Below are 17,569 nucleotides of genomic sequence, written 5' to 3' on the forward strand. Positions count from 1 at the left end.
AGCCTCCCGAGTAGCTAGGACTACAAGCACCCGCCACCTCGCCCGGCGAGTTTTTTTGTATTTTTTTAGTAGAGATGGGGTTTCACTGTGTTAGCCAGGATGGTCTCAATATCTGACCTCGTGATCCACCCATCTCGGCCTCCCAAAGTGCTGGGATTACAGGCTCGAGCCACTGTGCCCAGCCTTTTTTTTTTTTTTTTTGAGACAGGGTCTCAGTCTTATCCAGGCTGGAGTACAGTGGCTGCTCACCGCAGCCTTGACCTTTTGGGCTCAAGTGATCTCCCGCTATGGCCTCCCTAAATGCTGGGATTACACGTGTGAGCCACAATGCCCAGCCTGTAAATTTTTACACATTTTAAATTCTGACGAAGTGAGGGATACATATAATGTATACATATATGCAAAGTGAGGTAAATGTATAATGACATTTTCATTATACAGACACATGCGAGGGTTCAGTAAAGTTTTGCAGCTTCCTAGATTGTATTGCCAGTGAATGGCAGAGGCATTATTAAACCTCCACTTTATAGTGGGGAGACCATGGCAGAGTCTCAGTAGGTGGTTGATTGTTGTTACTGATGGCTTTTCCTGAGCATGCGAACCATGGTCCTCTTCTGTCTCCTAGCACTGCTGCTGCAGGACTTGTTCCTCGGGTCTTATCCCAGAGTCCTGGCTGCATTTGACATTCAGGTGTTCTTTGCACTTCAGACAGTGTAAAACACAGGTTCTTGAGCACTTGTGCTTAACTCTTGTCTTTGCTACTCAATAGCTTATGATCTTGAGTGAGTTATGCCATTTTATCCCACTTCACTCACCTGTAAAATGGATTACATTTTTACCAAAGAGTTCTTTATTTAGTATTTAGTCATCACATGCTTATTGGGCACCTACCATGTACTGAAGATAACTGGCAAAGTCTCACGGAGCTTACATTCTAGTGTGGAAGACAGTAAGTGAGCAGGCATGATAATTACAGACTAATGCTTCATGCTTCAAAGGGAATAGGATGGTGAGAGGATAACTGCAGAAGGCCTGAGGTGACATTTGAGTTCAGACGCGAGAATAAGACAGCTGAGGGAAGAGCATCCAAGGCAAAATGAACAGCAAGTGCAACAGCCCGATAACGGGAGGGGCTTGGCGTGTCTGAGAAAGATAAAACAAGTGTAGCTGGAAATGCCAAGGAATGGGGAGAGTGGTGTGAGGTGAAATTAGAAACACAGCAATAACTAGATATGGTCTTTAGGTGGTGGTTTGTTTAGATTCTGTTCCTTGAGCAAAGGGAAACCATTAGAGTTTAAAGCATGAGTGACATCTAATTTTTGAGATAAGTCTTAGTGGAGTGCTGGGTCCATAGTATTAACTACATATTTTAAAACAACATGTGGGCAACTATATAAGAACAGATATAGGGGGACAGGACAAGGAATTCGAGTTAAGAGGCTGATGTTGTCATCCAGGTGAGATGAAAGTGGCTTGGGCTAGGTAGTGGCACGGGCATGGAGAAGTGGATGAATTCAAGATCTATTTTAGAGACTGCAGGATTTACTGATGGATTGGATGTAGAAGCTGTTGACAAGCGAAGAATCAAAATGACATTTACTGAGATGGTGAAAGTAAGAGGGGAGGGAATCAAGAGTTACATTTTGAACATATTTAAGTTTGCAGTGCCTTGTAGGCAATCCAGATGGAGAGACCAAGTAGGCACTGGTTATCAATCCGAATCTCTGTGAGAGGTTCAGCCTAGATATATATTTGGGAGTCGTATTCATTGTTAAAGCCAGGAAACTGGATAGTCACCCAAGGAGTGTGTCTGGAAAAGACCTAACCCCAACATTAGAGGTGGACTGAACATGAGGACATATGAGAAAAATTAAGAGTACATACAGTATCTGGGAATCCAGGAGAAGAGACGTCTGTGAGGACGAAATAAGTTGCGGGTTATCAGCCGACCCCCACTAGACGCTCAAAAAGCTACGTGTACTATGTTGCTCGCACCCTACACAGTCAGGACTAATCACAGAAACACCCCACCCAGTCAATCCACAAGGACACCCCGCCCCCAGCCCCAGCGCCGGGCAGCCCCGCCCTCGCCTTTCCGGAGCCCTCTGGGACGACTCCGCGGCGGCCATCTTGACTGTGGGCACCCGGCCGTGCGCCTGCGCGGTGGCCCTTCCGTCCCGGCAGTCGTGGCTGCGGAGCTGAAGCGAGAGGTTGGTGGGTGTTGGCGGCCACGATGACCCAGGCTGAGAAGGGTGACGCGGAGAACGGGAAGGAGAAGGGCGGAGAGAAGGAGAAGGAGCAGCGGGGCGTGAAGCGGCCCATCGTGCCCGCGCTGGTGCCGGAGTCGCTGCAGGAGGTGCGGCTTGGGACCGGTCTGGGTTAGAACCCTTTACCCTTGCTTGGGTCCTCCGCTGCCGGGCAGGGGGCGGGAGGCCGCTGGAGGCTTCGAGTCCTCCCTGCAGGCCCCAGCCCCTGGTGGGGAGTGCGGAAGTGGTCGTTCCTTTCCGGGTCGTGGCGCGCCGAGACGCGGAGGGCTAGGAGCCAGGCGGAGGCCCCGCAGGGACACCGCTCCGTCCCCCCGCACGCCCTACCGGCTGGCTGTGTGCCCTGCGGCCCGGGCTGTGGCCTCAGCTTCCCGACGATAAAACGACCACGGTGATACCAGCCGCCTCGCAGGTTGCCGTGAGGGTTAAATGGTGGCAGATAGAGTTTAGCACCAGGCTGGCTCACTGGGAGCGTCAGCCTGTACTTGTTAAGAGATAGTTCGGGGTCCAGGTTTTTTCCTTTGTTAAGAAATCTCAGATAATGGAAGTTATTTCAAGCAAAGAAATGGTGGACATTTGTCTAAATATATTTTAAGAGCTTGTGTATCAAAAACAACACGATTAGACCAAACTAAACTAACCAGAAAAATTATTTGCAGTAGCATGCCTGGCAAAGGACCTTAGACGTATGCATGCACACAAAACCTTACTGATCAGTAACTAAAACAGCATTCACGTAGGAAAACGGGCACAGGCAGTGTACAATTCACATAAGTGCTCACATAGGGCAGCTACTAGTTAGCTATCACTACTATGACAGTGCCTGGCACACGGCAAGCCCAGAGTGGCCATTACTCTTGGACAGGCCTGGTTTCTCCATCCAGCTAGTTGAGAAGGCTGACTGGATGGTCTGTAAGGGCCTTGCCAGATGCTTCCCTCTAGGATTCTCCTACTCTGGGTGGGGGTGATTAGGAGGGGAGAGCTCACACTTGGAGATAGGACAGTAGATATCAGAGCATGGCATGGAATGGGCTTGTGCAGAGGGCAGTATTGGGCACTCAAGCAAGTACCTCCTCCATCCCCAACAGTCAGGGAGGGTTTCTTCAAAGGAGGTGAGGTGACATCTGTTTAGAGTCCTGAAGGTGATTAGGAGCTAACCAGAGGGAGGAGGGAATCTCAGGAAAGAAGAACAGTGTGGAAGAGACTTGTGCCAACAGAGGATGTGAAGTGTTGGAGGCCCAGCGGTAGATTAGGGTGTCTGGAGTTAAGGAAGGGGACTGGAGATCACAGCGGGGGCCATATCATGAGGGTCATGTAAGCCACAGAGTCTGACTTCTTGTGAAGGCAGTGGATCACGTTGAAAGGCTTTACTATAGTAAAAGTCAACATTCCTCAAATGCTTCTGGTGGCCCAGCTCTGAGTTACATGTATAACTCATTTAATCCTCATAGTAACTGGTGAAGTGTGGGAACTTCATTCAGAGCAAGGAAGTGGCAGTCTGAATTTGCAGACAGATCTGTGAATTCAGAGCCTGGGCCTGGATTCTATAGCAATGTTTCTTCAGTCACATAAATGCTCAGGAACTGTATGTTAATTTGTCGTGGATAATTTTTGTTTCATTCATTTAAACAAATATTTGTCAAGCTATGTACTATGACTCACGTCAAGGGAACATAATAAGTTTGTGTTTAGGTAGAGAGCAGTAATTGGATACTTCTCAAAGAACTCTCTTTACTGAATTATTTTGATACCTTTGAGTCAGCTTCTTAGTTTAGCTTGTTATGTGTATGTTGTTTAACTTTGTTACCGGCATATTATTTACGAAGGTCACACATCTATGTTTTATATCTGCAGCAAATCCAGAGCAACTTCATCATTGTCATACATCCAGGTTCAACAACTTTAAGGATTGGTCGAGCCACAGACACTCTTCCTGCCAGCATTCCTCATGTCATTGCGCGAAGACACAAACAACAAGGGCAACCCCTATACAAGGACAGTTGGCTTCTAAGGGAGGGACTAAATGTAAGTCAAAAATGACCTGGAGAGAAAGCCTAAGGCTGTTTCCCTGGGAGGGCGTAGACACTTAAGTACGTCAGAATCTTAAAGAAAGGTCTTCATAGCTTTGCTGTGTTTTAAAATAATAATGTCACTCATTTTTCATCAGAGCTAGTGACTTGAGATATAAAGAATTAGTTACAACAAAAGTAAGTCTTTCAGGGTGAATTGAATGTTGATGAAGGTGTTCTATAATGGAAGACACAGAATCATCACTCACTTAAAGTGATACATTCAGGTCCTTGTTAACAGGCTTAAACTTAGTGGTTAAGCCATATTTAAACTGTAAGTATCTGAGAGAGATACTATTTCAATCCATTAGCAAATTAGATTGTTACAATAAGCACTTATGGTCTTAGATTAACCATAATTTCAAGGCAAAAAAAAATTTTTCTTGCGGTAAGAATCAACTTTATCCTATGTTACAGATGGTGATTATCAGGAAAATTCTTTGTGATCAGTGATAAATCTATATGTTACATCATCCACATTTTACTTTGAAGTTTTAAGTCAAGGATAGTTTTGGGAATGTAAAGTTTCTTTAATTCTGATAGTAGGCCTTAGGGTTCCATTTTTTAGTGTAACTAGCAGACCCTACGTAAGTCCAGTTGTAAGTTTAAATATAACTTGCTGATATAAGAGTCTATACTTCATTATTTATCTTTGGATCTTGTAATTCTACTTTAGGAAATACGTTTAAGAAATAAAAATCAAAAAACATTTATGTAAAGATATTTATGGACATTTTCTTTATACTATAATAATGAGAACACTTGCTGATCAACATATGAAGGAATGTGACATTGTCAAAATTATAAACATAAGAATCATATAATTGTATGGAAGAGTTTCTGAAATACTTTGTAAACATGAAGTAGATATGCTTTGATTAGTGCTGTGAGAAATTTTATGAAAAATCACTTGAAAATTTAGCATTTAGTTGTTTTATAGCGAGGGCTGCTTTTGACTTATAAAAGATTCCTGGGAATTCTTTTTTTCTTGTCTTGAGACAGGGTCTTGCTCTGTTCTTCAGGCTGGAGTGCAGTGGTGTGACCTCGGCTCATTGCACCCTCCACCTCCTGGGCTCAAGCAGTCCTCTCGCCTTAGTCTCCCAAGTAGCTGGGACCACAGGCCTGTGCCACCACACCCAGCTAATTTCTTGTATTTTTTGTAGAGATGGTGTTTTGCCATGTTGCCCAGGCTGGAGGGAATTCTTAAGAGTAGTACATGTGATAAAGATTAAGGAAATGCTACTTGTTGATAAAGGAGCATTTCCAAAGATTGGATTAAATTAGTAGTTTTTGAATTGCTTTCTCTTCTCATTAAATCCTTTGTACTGCTCATCTTTCATTTTTCCCCCCCAGAAACCGGAAAGTAATGAACAAAGACAAAATGGCCTTAAAATGGTGGATCAAGCAATATGGTCTAAAAAGATGTCCAATGGTACAAGACGCATTCCTGTGTCCCCTGAACAGGTTCGATCAACTCTTCAGATTTATTCTTTTATCACCACTATTTGTATCATAATACCATTCACATGTTCTTCCTGTATCACTATGCAAATACAAGATGGGAGTTCCTTATAAAGGAAGAAAACCCCCTATAACTACTTACAGAATACCCGAGTCAGTGTTACAAATGCTTAGGCAAGGCACATAATCTATGAGGTGGGGGTAGGCAAGTTGATGTATTTTGCCAAATATTTGTGATTAAAATTTGCCAATGTATCTAGTGTGGGAGAGAAAAGAAAAGGAGACCCTTATGTTGCCCCTGCCTTGAATAAATTGAGATAATTTTCTGATGGTTTTTCTTTTCAGGCACGCTCTTACAATAAGCAGATGCGACCTGCAATTTTAGATCACTGTTCGGGAAATAAGTGGACAAACACATCTCATCACCCTGAGTATTTAGTAGGAGAGGAGGTAAGAAACTTCTTTACACTAAGAATGGAAGAAGGGGAACCTGATCCTCCTCCTAAAATTCACTTATGTTGCCACTGAGTCCTAGTCATTTCCTAGCACTCTATAACCCTACTTTGAGTACCAGATAGTCCCACCGACTCCTATATCACTCTCAACATTTCTCACATTCAGCAAACGTTAGTTAGATTTTTGGATATGAATCCAGAAAACCTTGAGAGGAAAGTTTTAACAAAGTACTCATCTCCCTCCTCCTTTTCTAGGCCTTGTATGTTAATCCACTGGACTGTTACAATATTCACTGGCCTATCAGAAGAGGTCAGTTAAATATTCATCCAGGCCCTGGGGGCTCTCTTACAGCTGTTCTGGCAGATATTGAAGTAATATGGTCTCATGCGATACAAAAATACTTGGAAATCCCACTGAAAGATTTAAAGGTAAGTTAAAATTCTCAGTTAATTTGGATTGTTTTTAAGATTCTTGGTCAATGAAAGTACACATTACCGAGTTGTTTGTAATATAGTGTCCTTCTTGATGCATTCTTGGCCTTCAGGGTGAGGATCTTAGTGGCTTGAGGATGTCTTTTCTTCTTCAGTTAATTCCCTTCTAGTGCTTTTATTCTTTCTCTGTTTCTTTGGTGTCTCTATTACTCAAATCAGCAAGCTTGCTTATTTTTGTCTTCTCTTTGGACCTTACTGACACATCAGTTGTCTTATTTTTCATTTTACAAGTTTTTAATAATTTCAAGGAAAAAAAACACTTGAGCATTTTTTATTTCTTTATAAAACCCATAGGATAATACAGAGGTTTGAGCTTTTATTCTGGGTGTGTATCCGTAGCTGCTACTCCTTTGAGGGGAAGTCTCTCTAAAAAGAAGTGGTGAATTTGACCTGACGAGACTCGAGTGTTAACCCTTTTATCTTTGTTCTTCTTTTTAGTATTATAGATGTATCTTGTTAATTCCTGATATCTATAATAAACAGCATGTGAAGGAACTAGTGAATATGATACTAATGAAGATGGGCTTTTCAGGTATGTCTGATATCCCAGTGAAACCTATTTTAAATGGAATTTTCTTTCTTTAATGACAGAGTTAATCTAATTTATGGATTTATTTATTTATTTATTTATTTTGAGATGGAGTCTCACTCTGTCGCCCAGGCTGTAGTGCAGTGACGCTATCTCGGCTTACTGCAAGCTCCGCCTCCTGGATTCACGCCATTCTCCTGCCTCAGCCTCCTGATTAGCTGGGACTATAGGCGCCCGCCACCACACCCGGCTAATTTTTTGTATTTTTTAGTAGAGATGGGGTTTCACTGTGTTAGCCAGGATGGTCTCGATCTCCTGACCTCGTGATCCGCCTGCTTCAGCCTCCCAAAGTGTTGGGATGGCAGGCGTGAGCCACTGTGCCCGACTTATTTAAATGCTTATTCTGAAAGGATCAGTGTTCCTCAGATACCCTGCCCAGAAGTCCCTAGGCTCCCAACTTCAGTTGATTATCTGTTTTGGGATCTTTGCTGCTCTACAGTTGATCACTACTCTGCCTTTTTTTTTTTCCCCAGGGATCGTGGTCCATCAGGAGTCTGTGTGTGCCACCTATGGCAGTGGCTTAAGCAGCACGTGTATTGTAGACGTTGGGGACCAGAAGACAAGCGTATGCTGTGTGGAGGATGGGGTGTCTCATCGGAATACTCGGTGAGGAACTTGGAAGGTGGCATTCCCTGTTCCCTCTTCCCTCATAATCTGTTCAACTGTAAATAATAAAAAATCACAGGTTAAAAATTATAAGATAACCATATATTCAAAAGTCTGCATAGGAAACCAGCAAGATTATGGAAGTGCAAATTCCAGCAAGGCGAAAACGAATCATTTTACCCTTCCCATTGGAACTTCTTAATACGGATTTACATCAGCAGCCCCTGAAAGTCCTGGTATGTTTTATGTGCTTTCCCATAGAGGAAATGTAAACGGTAGCTTCATGTCTTTAGCTGTGGTTTGGCACAGAGCTACTAATCACACCCTTATAGCAGAGCTTTATTTCGGCAAGTCATGTAGGAGGAAATCGACTTTTTCAATCTGAACTATCTGGCTAGTGTTTTGAATATCTGCATTTTTTTGTCATAGTGGTGTTCTGTGGGTGAGTAACTTTATGATGATAGACAGGTAAAGAAAATTACTATCAGGACCAGATTTGCAGCTTGTCCTTCTTCAGGCAAGCCTGACATATGTGAGCACACTCAGGTAATGCAGGTGTGGGCTCTCTGAAGCATTTTGTGCTCCAGAGATGGCTTCTTGCTGCCCCTCAGGATGCTTTCATTCTTCCCGTCCTCCACATTAGGCAGTTTGAGTCTTTAAAAGAGGGCTTAAATTGTCCATGAGAAAGGGTCATCTGCTGCCTCCCACCCCAAGTACTAGTACATTCTAAAATCCATTTTATTTTGGCTCATCCGTTGTTAGAATATCCAGTGCCACTGGGTCTCAAAGTGTGGAGAAAATGCTGGACCCACGTTTCCTGCCAATAAAATAATACAGCAGCTGTCTTCCCAAATTGTAGAAGCCTTCTTAGTAGACAGCTTTCTCTAAACTGTTCTCTCATAAGTTTGTCTTGTATTGTCATTGTTGCCTTATATGCTAGTGAGTGTAGACCTCCAAACAACTGTCATATGATAAACACATATTGACTGGGAAGTGAGCTGGATTTAATAGTGAGTATTGGGTTTCTCAGATACATTTTCAAACATCATGACTACTTTAGGTGCCCCCCACTGGTTTTTGCTAAAGTTCCTTTTCTCCCTTCCATCCATTCATTCTGTCCATTCAACATACATTTCTTGGAACTTGCTATATATCACTGTGTTTAATGGACATTTTTGTTTGTTTTTTTATGTTTTTTTTAGATAGAATCTCACTCTGTCATCCAGGCTGGAGTGCAGTGGCGTGATCTCTTGGCTCACTGCAACCTCCGCCTCCCGGGTTCAAGCAAGTCTTGTGCCTCAGCCTCCCACGTAGCTGGGATTACAGGTGTGCATCACCATGCCTGGCTAATTTTTGTATTTTTAGTAGAGATAGGGTTTCGCCATATTGGCCAGCTGGTCTTGAACTCCTCGCCTCAAGTGATCTGCCCATCTTGGCCTCCCAAAGTGCTGGGATTACAGGCAGGAACCACCATGCCCAGCCTTTAATGGATTTCTTCAAACACCTTTTGCACCTTCTTAACCAACAGATTAACCATCTACCCTTTTCTCTTAACTTTAGGCTTTGTCTGGCATATGGAGGATCTGATGTGTCAAGATGTTTTTACTGGCTAATGCAGCGAGCTGGGTTCCCTTACAGAGAATGCCAGTTAACAAATAAAATGGATTGTCTTCTTCTGCAACACCTTAAAGAAACTTTTTGTCATTTAGATCAGGTGGGAGCAGAATCAATATTGCTGATTATTTTTGTTTCTAGGAAAAAGTTAAGAGATTTAAAAGATACTTTAAAATGTAACAGCATTGGCTGGGCGCGGTGGCTCACACCTGTAATCCCAGCACTTTGGGAGGCCAAGGTGGGCGGATCACGAGTTCAGGAGATTGAAACCATCCTGGCTAACACGGTGAAACCCCGTCTGTACTAAAAATACAAAAAATTAGCCAGGCGCGGTGGCGGGCGCCTGTAGTCCCAGCTACTCAGGAGACTGAGGCAGGAGAAGGGCGTGAACCCGGGAGGCGGAGCTTACAGTAAGCTGAGATTGCGCCACTGCACTCCAGCCTGGGCGACAAAGTGAGACTCGGTCTCAAAATAAATAAATAAAAAAATAAAGTATCAGCATTATACTGCCTTTTTCAACCCAAGATAAAGCCTTGAGGAGAAAGCCCTTAAGGAGTGAAAGTTTTTTGGGTTTTTTTGCTAAGGTCTAAGCAGTGAGGGTGTGTTTCAGGCTCTGGAAAACAGTTTGATTTTTTCAGGAAACAGAGTTTAGCAAATTTCTCTGTCTCATCTTGATAAAAGGTGAAGATAAACCTTTAGGTGTAAGGAGGATAGTAGGTAAATATGTAAGTACAGACATTTTGTTAAATGTTATAATTTGAAGCACTTTCTTAATATTGCAGACAATGTTTAATCATTGCTATATATGGATTGGTATCCTTTTTTTGTTTGAGACTTGTTTTTACTTTTTTCAGGTACTAAATTTTAAAAAATTAGGGAAACATAAAAATACTGTAAATTTCCCAGTTACTGAGGGAATTTGCTTATTGATTTGGGTCATTGTTTGTACTAATGTATATTGATAATGGAGAAAACAAATAATGCAAACAGTAGAAATTCCAGAAATTTTAGATAGAGGAACAAAGTATAGCTGAATTCCTATTTTAAGTTATAGTGAGAGTGGTACAAAGCTGTAGGTTGTCCTTTTTATAGGTGATATTTAGATGATGGTGAGGCTGAAGCATAATTTGAAGAGTTTACATGCATTCTTACTGATTCACTGACAGCATCTTTTCCTGGAATCAGGACATCTCTGGGCTTCAGGACCATGAGTTTCAGATTCGACATCCTGATTCTCCTGCCCTGCTTTACCAGTTTCGATTAGGAGATGAAAAACTCCAGGTAACTTACAGGTGTCTGTTTCCATGGGTAGAAGGAAAGTTATCCAGGTTCAGTCACACTGAGAGAATATGCACTTGCTGGAAACATTGTGAGATCAGAATGTCAACTGATTGTAGATTATCCACTAAGCCAACATTTAAGCCACTGGTATAGAAAAACATCTAGTTAGCCCCTATATGAGGAGTTGTTAATTAGAGAGAAAGGTAGCATTCTTTTTAGGAAATTATGAAGTAGATTATGAAGTACTTTATATTTGTTTTGAGATTTCTCTCATATGGTGTCATATCACCCATCTAGTTGGATGATGAGTGAGTTTTCTGGCCCGTGGTACACCAGAGAAATAATGCCACTCCCAAAAGAGAAGATTGCCTAGTCTAACTTAGAGAATCTGATCTGCCAGTTTTGTTTTTAGAAGAACAGTGTTTAGTGGATCAGTTTTTTTCAGGAGGCAGTATCTTTTGTTGATCACTCTTTTCCTTCCATGTACAGGCTCCAATGGCTTTGTTCTACCCCGCAACTTTTGGAATTGTTGGACAGAAAATGACGACTTTGCAGCACAGATCTCAGGGCGATCCTGAGGATCCTCACGATGAACATTACCTGTTGGCCACACAGAGCAAACAAGAACAGGTCCGTAGCAATTCTGGTAGGAGAAGAGAGAGTTTTGTCCCTGAAGGAGAAATTTGTCCAGCGTTAATAGGCCATTGTAATCAGTTCTATCTTCCAGCATAACACTGATATAGCTTTTAGAATTGTAGATCAACTGAAGTCTGAGTTTAAAATCTGGAAGGCAGATTTCTCTATTCAGCAAACATTAATTTTCTGAATGCTAGTCCATACATTTAAAAGTTAATGACACTTTCCTTTTGGTGTGTATCATTTACTTACATTATCTACTTCTGAATATTTTTTCAGCAGTATTTTCATTAAAATCTCACCTGTTACTTAATTTTGTGAAAGATGCATGGCATAGCCAAAGAGCTGAATTCCTTTGTTGAAAGCGGATCCCCGTAATACGATGTCTGGTACAGGGGCACAAATTAAAGGTCTTGTCTGCTAATGAAACAGCACCAGCTTATGATGGAGACTAGATTTTCTAGTCTTTGTTCCTCCCCAGAGGCAAACATGAGGTGGACTGATAGGATCTGAAAGTAAGAATTCCTTAACAGTCATGGCCCATGAATCCCACTGGAATACTCCATTTAAAAACTCAGGGCACGGGGAATAAAGTCTGTCTGCACTGGTTTTTCAGTTTTAAAATCTAACCAGTGATGATACAGTTCTGAGAGCCACCCTGCCTACCGGCAGCTACCCTGCTTTGGAATGGTCAGAGCATCTTTATCTGTGCACCGTCTCTCATTCCTGTTACCTGGGAATGGGTGCTGGGCAGTTGTTGTATTGCTGCGTGACTTTTGTTTTATACTAGTGCATAGTAGTAGGGTAGGGAGGGATCTAGCTAGACAACATCAACAGTGTTCTGTTGTAGTAATACCACCTACTTGATTGTCCTTTTGATTTAAAGTCTGCAAAAGCTACTGCTGACCGAAAGTCTGCATCCAAACCTATTGGATTTGAAGGGGATCTTCGTGGCCAGTCCTCTGATCTTCCAGAAAGACTCCATTCCCAAGAAGTAGATTTGGGGTCCTCACAGGGAGATGGCCTGATGGCTGGCAACGATTCCGAGGAGGCCCTCACTGCACTGATGTCCAGGAAGACTGCCATCTCGCTGTTTGAAGGGAAAGCCCTGGGCCTGGATAAAGCCATCCTTCATAGCATAGACTGCTGTTGTAAGCACATCCAGGGAGACCGGGAGATAACAGTGAAACAAGATAGCAGTTAAATAAATTAGTTCAGTCTAGGATATACTTGTGCAGTATAACATATTCAATGAAAAACAGTTAAGCGCCTACTTGACTTGCATTGCCAGGTGTTGGGAATCCATTAATGAGGTAGGATGGGTTTATAGCCTAGTGGAAGAAGCCAAAATAAGTCAAATTATTACACAAATGTGGAATTACCGCTGGCAGGGTACTGTTGAGCAGTCAGTATCCTTTCGCTCAACTTTGTAGCACCTGCTAGTGGTAATTTCACATTTGTGTAATAATTTGAGGAATTTCACATAGAATCTTTATTCCCTAGGGGATGGTATGGAAGGTGGGAGGCAGGGAAAGCTTCCTTGAGGAAGGTGGCCCTTGTAAAGGATGATGAAAGGGGTCAGTTAGCAGTAACAGATGGGGTAGAGGAAGAAGCCTGTGAAGATCAATGTGGCTGGGAAGCAGAGTGTGAGGATGAGGCTAGAGAAGCGGGTGAGGACCACCCATAGTGGATCTTGTGGGTCCCTTTAAATATTTTATTTATTTATTTTTTTTCAGACAGAGTCTCTCTTGCTCAGGCTGGAGTGCAATGGCGTGATCTCGGCTCACCATAACCTCTGCCTCCTGGGTTCAAGTGATTCTCCTGCCTCAGCCTCCCAAGTAGCTGGGACTATAGGTGCACACACTACCATTCCCAGCTAATTTTTGTCTTTTTAGTAGGGACAGGGTTTCACTATGTTGGCCAGGCTGGTTTCGAACTCCTGACCTGGTGATCCACCCGCCTTGGCCTCCCATAGTTCTGGGATTACAGGCGTGAGCCACCACACTCGGACTGTTAAAAATTTTGATCCTAATCCTGCAAGTAGGATTGCAGTGGCGTGGCAACACGCCTACATTTGTGTTTTGTAGGGTTCCCCTGGCTGCAGTGTGGAGGGTGGGCTGGAGGGAAATCTTTGAGAAGGCTATTGCACTTGCCCAAGCAAGAGGTGTTGGTGGCTTGGCCTAGAATTATGAATGTGGAGAGAAAAGCATGGAGGATGTCACTGTCTTTTCAGCATCCGATGATACCAAAAAGAAGATGTACAGCTCCATCCTAGTGGTGGGAGGTGGTTTGATGTTTCATAAAGCTCAAGAATTTCTGCAGCACAGAATTCTCAACAAAATGCCACCATCGTTCAGGCGAATTATTGAAAATGTGGATGTGATCACAAGGCCTAAGGTAGGTTGTTTTATTCTGCAAGTTGGACTGTATACAAATGAAACCAGCCTTGTATGTGGGCAGATCAGATCCCAGGAGGCATGGGCTTGTGTCTGAGGAGTTCTTGAGGGCTTAGGGCAAGTGGGAAAGTTAATTTCAGCAAGCCATAGATGTGGTGGAAGGTGCTCTGGCCTAAGGTACTGGATTTCTGCTGCTTTCCCCTGCCGCGCTCCCCAAACTAGCATGACTGAATTCCACCTTTGTTGGGCAAGGGGAGGACGGACTGCTCTCAAGCCCTGCCAGCCAGAACAGCTCCATTTTAATCTCTTTTTTATATGAAGGATCTACTTCTGGTCCCTGGACCAGATGATGTTTAAGGATCTTTTTGGTTTGAACTATCTTGAAAGATAAACCCAGGAATTTAGAAATAGATTTTGTGTGTTTTATTAAATGTCACTAACAATTCCTGGAAATGTTCCTATTTCTTTTTAATCCTGAGGGAGGGATTGTGGGGATCTATTTATTCCATTCAAACTTCGAAATAAATAAGTCATTTGTATATGTTCCTGTGTACAGGGTAAACAGTATTTGTGCAATAGTAGTAAATAATAGCATCTTTAGTTATAAAAATTTAAAAGTTTTCTTGGCTATTGAAAGAGAAAGATGCCTTTAGTTCATAAGTACTACTGTCTTTAATACAGGTTGAAAGCCTGGCTTACTAGGTATTGACTCAGCAGGGATTTTTCTCGGCCCCATATTCAAGTAAATGATTGAGTATGTATCTTATGTGATTAGGCTAAAATGTCTTCATCCCTTTTCTAGGACATGGACCCCCGACTGATTGCATGGAAAGGAGGGGCAGTGTTGGCTTGTTTGGATACAACACAGGAACTGTGGATTTATCAGCGAGAGTGGCAGCGCTTTGGTGTCCGCATGTTACGAGAGCGGGCTGCGTTTGTGTGGTGAATGGGGAGGAAATGTCACTGCTGAAGACCAAAAACAAGCTTCTTGGTATAAAAGACTCTTACAGAATATATGTATTGTAATTTATTGGCCTAGATGCTTAAGTGTCATGGACAGTAAATGAATTTGAACTTTATGTTGAGGACATGACATTGGTTTGAAATTATAAACTGCTTTTGAGCAGTTTGGTCAGGGCATTTGAGAATAAATAGGAACTTACTCTTCAGTTGTAAACTCCCTTGCCCTCTCTCAGGGTCTCATAAACTCCCCAGTGATGTAGACATTGCTATTGAAGTTTCTCATGTGGTGAAGCCCTTCATTTAAGTTGGCTCGTTGAATCTCATCAGCAGGCAGCCTCATAAAACCATGAGGGGTAGTGTGTGACGACGGAGAACTGTCCACTCATGCCATTCTCTCTCTTTCATTAGGATCTAAAGTTGTCTGAGTTAAATGCACTTATGATGTGACTCATATGTCCTTTTAGAATCCCAAATAGGGGGAAAAAGTTTTGGTGGTTTTTGGTTTTTTTCATTTTCTGTTGGATTACAGAAAAAGAATGGGACCCATTCAAGTCTCAATTTCCAAAAGTAAAGATGGAAGGCTGGGCAGACTAGCTTTTGTTATCTGACATGCCCTAGGGTGAGCTTGGAGGAAGAAAGAAAACAGTTTTTATTTGGCCAAAACAGAACAAATGCTGAAAAGGAAATCTTGTTTTCTTCCTAAAGCTAAATAGAAATGATTTGGGTACAATTTAGAGTTCTTGTGTTATACTGATAATGGTGACTGATGTAGTTATTAATACTACAAACTTAGTCATCAAGCCCCAATTTTCCTTTACCTGAAGGATTAAGTGAAAGCTGCTGGAGTTCATGATGTTCAGTATGATTAGTTGACATTAACCTCTGAGCATCCTGAAGCAAAATCTAAATAATACAGCTATTACCACTGGTGGTCCAGGCTCTAGTGAAACCCTCTGAGCCCAGGAGGAAGAGAAGGCATTGTCCAGAGACAGGAACACAGTCTGGGAGCCCAGCGCTCTGGGAGGAGTGGGAAAATGCTGCTTCCTGCTGCTTCTTCCTAGGCACCTGCTTCCGCCATCTCGCTTATCAAGGCTGGAGATGGGGGTGAGACGGAAGGACAAAAGCAGGGAACAGATAAGAGATGGAAATCAGAATGGAATACAGAAAAAACTCTGGATGTGGAGAAATGCCGGTACTAGAGCATTTTGTATCAATGGGAGTACCCTCTGTAACTGCTCAGTAGGTTACAAATGAAGAGTCTACCAGTATTAAAAATAGTTTAAACTTGCCAGTACCAACTGGGATGTGTGCCTTCAATTTGAAAATTGTATGTTTTATTTTTTAAATGTGTTAACAACATTATAGAATATTGATGTCATTTATGTTTCTGGGGTGTTTCAATGCAATTTTGTATCAGCTGCCTGTTTTCAAAAACATAATGTATCTGGGCCGGGCGCAGTGGCTCACGCCTGTAATCCCAGCACTTTGGGCAGCCGAGGCGGGTGGATCACGAGGTCAGGAGATCGAGACCATCCTGGCTAACATGGTGAAACCCCATCTCTACTAAAAATGCAATAAATTAGCCGTGGTGGCGGGTGCCTGTAGTCCCAGCTACTCGGGAGGCTGAGGCAGGAGAATGGTGTGAACCCAGGAGGCGGAGCTTGCAGCCGAGATCCCGCCACTGCACTCCAGCCTGGGCGACAGAGCAAGACTCCGTCTCAGAAAAACAAAACAAAACATAATGTATTTCTTGTTAAATAGTTCTTCACCTAACAGCATATTGCTCTTATAACTGGTAGAGCTGATTCAAAGGAAGTTGGTTTCTGGTCCAAGTTTGACCTCAACCATGTCCATCTTCTGCTACCAGCACTTACAAGCACTGTGAAAATTGATCATGACAAATAAGTGAAATTTGCTACATTAAACATATTGCCTCAGCCATTACTAAGTGTCCACTTGTAAAGCTGGACACAGTTTTTATTTTATGCTTCATTTTGATTTTTTATCCATAAGACATAAATTAGAAGGCATGAGGTGGCCCTTTAAGGGTAATCTGCAAATATACACATTTTAATAGTCATCCATCTGAAATTGATCCACATTCCAGAGAAGATTCAGTATTGTGCTGTGTGAAATAAGCATTCCCAGAAAAAAACATATATGCTAATATAATGTAACCTCTGCATTAAGAAAAAGATGCTTTTAGGCCAGGCTCACACCTGTAATCCCAGCACTTTGGGAGGCCCAGGCGGGCGGATCATGAGGTCAGGAGATCAAGACCATCCTGGCTAAGACAGTGAAACCCCATCTCTACTAAAAATACAAAAAATTAGCCGGCGTGGTGGCGGGCGCCTGTAGTCCCAGCTACTCGGGAGGCTTGGGCAAGAGAATGGCATGAACCCGGGAGGTGGAGCTTATGGTGAGCCAAGAGAGTGCCACTGCACTCCAGCCTGGTTGAGAGAGGGAGACTCCGTCTCAAAAAAAAAAAAAAAATTAAAGATGCTTTTAGAAGAGTAAAAAGTTGGAAGACAAAATGCACCATCTTTTGTGTTCTGTCATTCTGTGGGGGTTTTTTCATTTGTTTGTTTGTTTTAGACAGGTTCTCGCTGTCACCTAGGATGGAGTGCAGTGGCACAATCACCATTTACTGCACCCTTGACCTCCAGGGCTCAAGTGATCCTCCCACCTCAGCCTCCCTAGTAGCTGGGACCACAGGCTCACACCATCACACTCAGCTAATTTT

General features: G+C 42.7%; 1 protein-coding gene across 1 annotated transcript; it reads left to right on the forward strand.

The window, feature by feature from the left end:
• Positions 1 to 2,127: 2,127 nt before the first annotated feature.
• ACTR8 (ARP8 actin-related protein 8 homolog (yeast)) lies at positions 2,128 to 16,751 on the forward strand. Its single transcript, XM_011986173.1, has 14 exons — positions 2,128 to 2,356; positions 4,119 to 4,289; positions 5,687 to 5,797; positions 6,140 to 6,244; positions 6,505 to 6,678; positions 7,180 to 7,273; positions 7,804 to 7,936; positions 9,497 to 9,650; positions 10,736 to 10,831; positions 11,321 to 11,461; positions 12,354 to 12,618; positions 13,701 to 13,864; positions 14,666 to 16,261; positions 16,565 to 16,751. Exons 1-13 carry the CDS (start codon positions 2,234 to 2,236, stop codon positions 14,807 to 14,809), a joined length of 1,875 nt encoding a protein of 624 aa, XP_011841563.1. The 5' UTR covers positions 2,128 to 2,233; the 3' UTR covers positions 14,810 to 16,261; positions 16,565 to 16,751.
• The last annotated feature ends 818 nt before the right edge of the window (positions 16,752 to 17,569 follow it).

This window comes from Mandrillus leucophaeus, unplaced genomic scaffold (assembly GCF_000951045.1).
Source record: "Mandrillus leucophaeus isolate KB7577 unplaced genomic scaffold, Mleu.le_1.0 Scaffold296, whole genome shotgun sequence".
In the NCBI taxonomy this organism is placed as follows: Eukaryota; Metazoa; Chordata; class Mammalia; order Primates; family Cercopithecidae; genus Mandrillus; species Mandrillus leucophaeus.

Excerpts from the sequence above, each read along its gene's own strand:
- ACTR8 (XM_011986173.1), top strand. The coding sequence starts at position 2,234 with ATGACCCAGGCTGAGAAGGGTGACGCGGAGAACGGGAAGGAGAAGGGC. Across the intron at positions 2,357-4,118 it reads TGCCGGAGTCGCTGCAGGAG|CAAATCCAGAGCAACTTCAT; the intron begins GTGCGGCTTGGG and ends TTATATCTGCAG. Across the intron at positions 6,245-6,504 it reads AGTATTTAGTAGGAGAGGAG|GCCTTGTATGTTAATCCACT; the intron begins GTAAGAAACTTC and ends CTCCTTTTCTAG.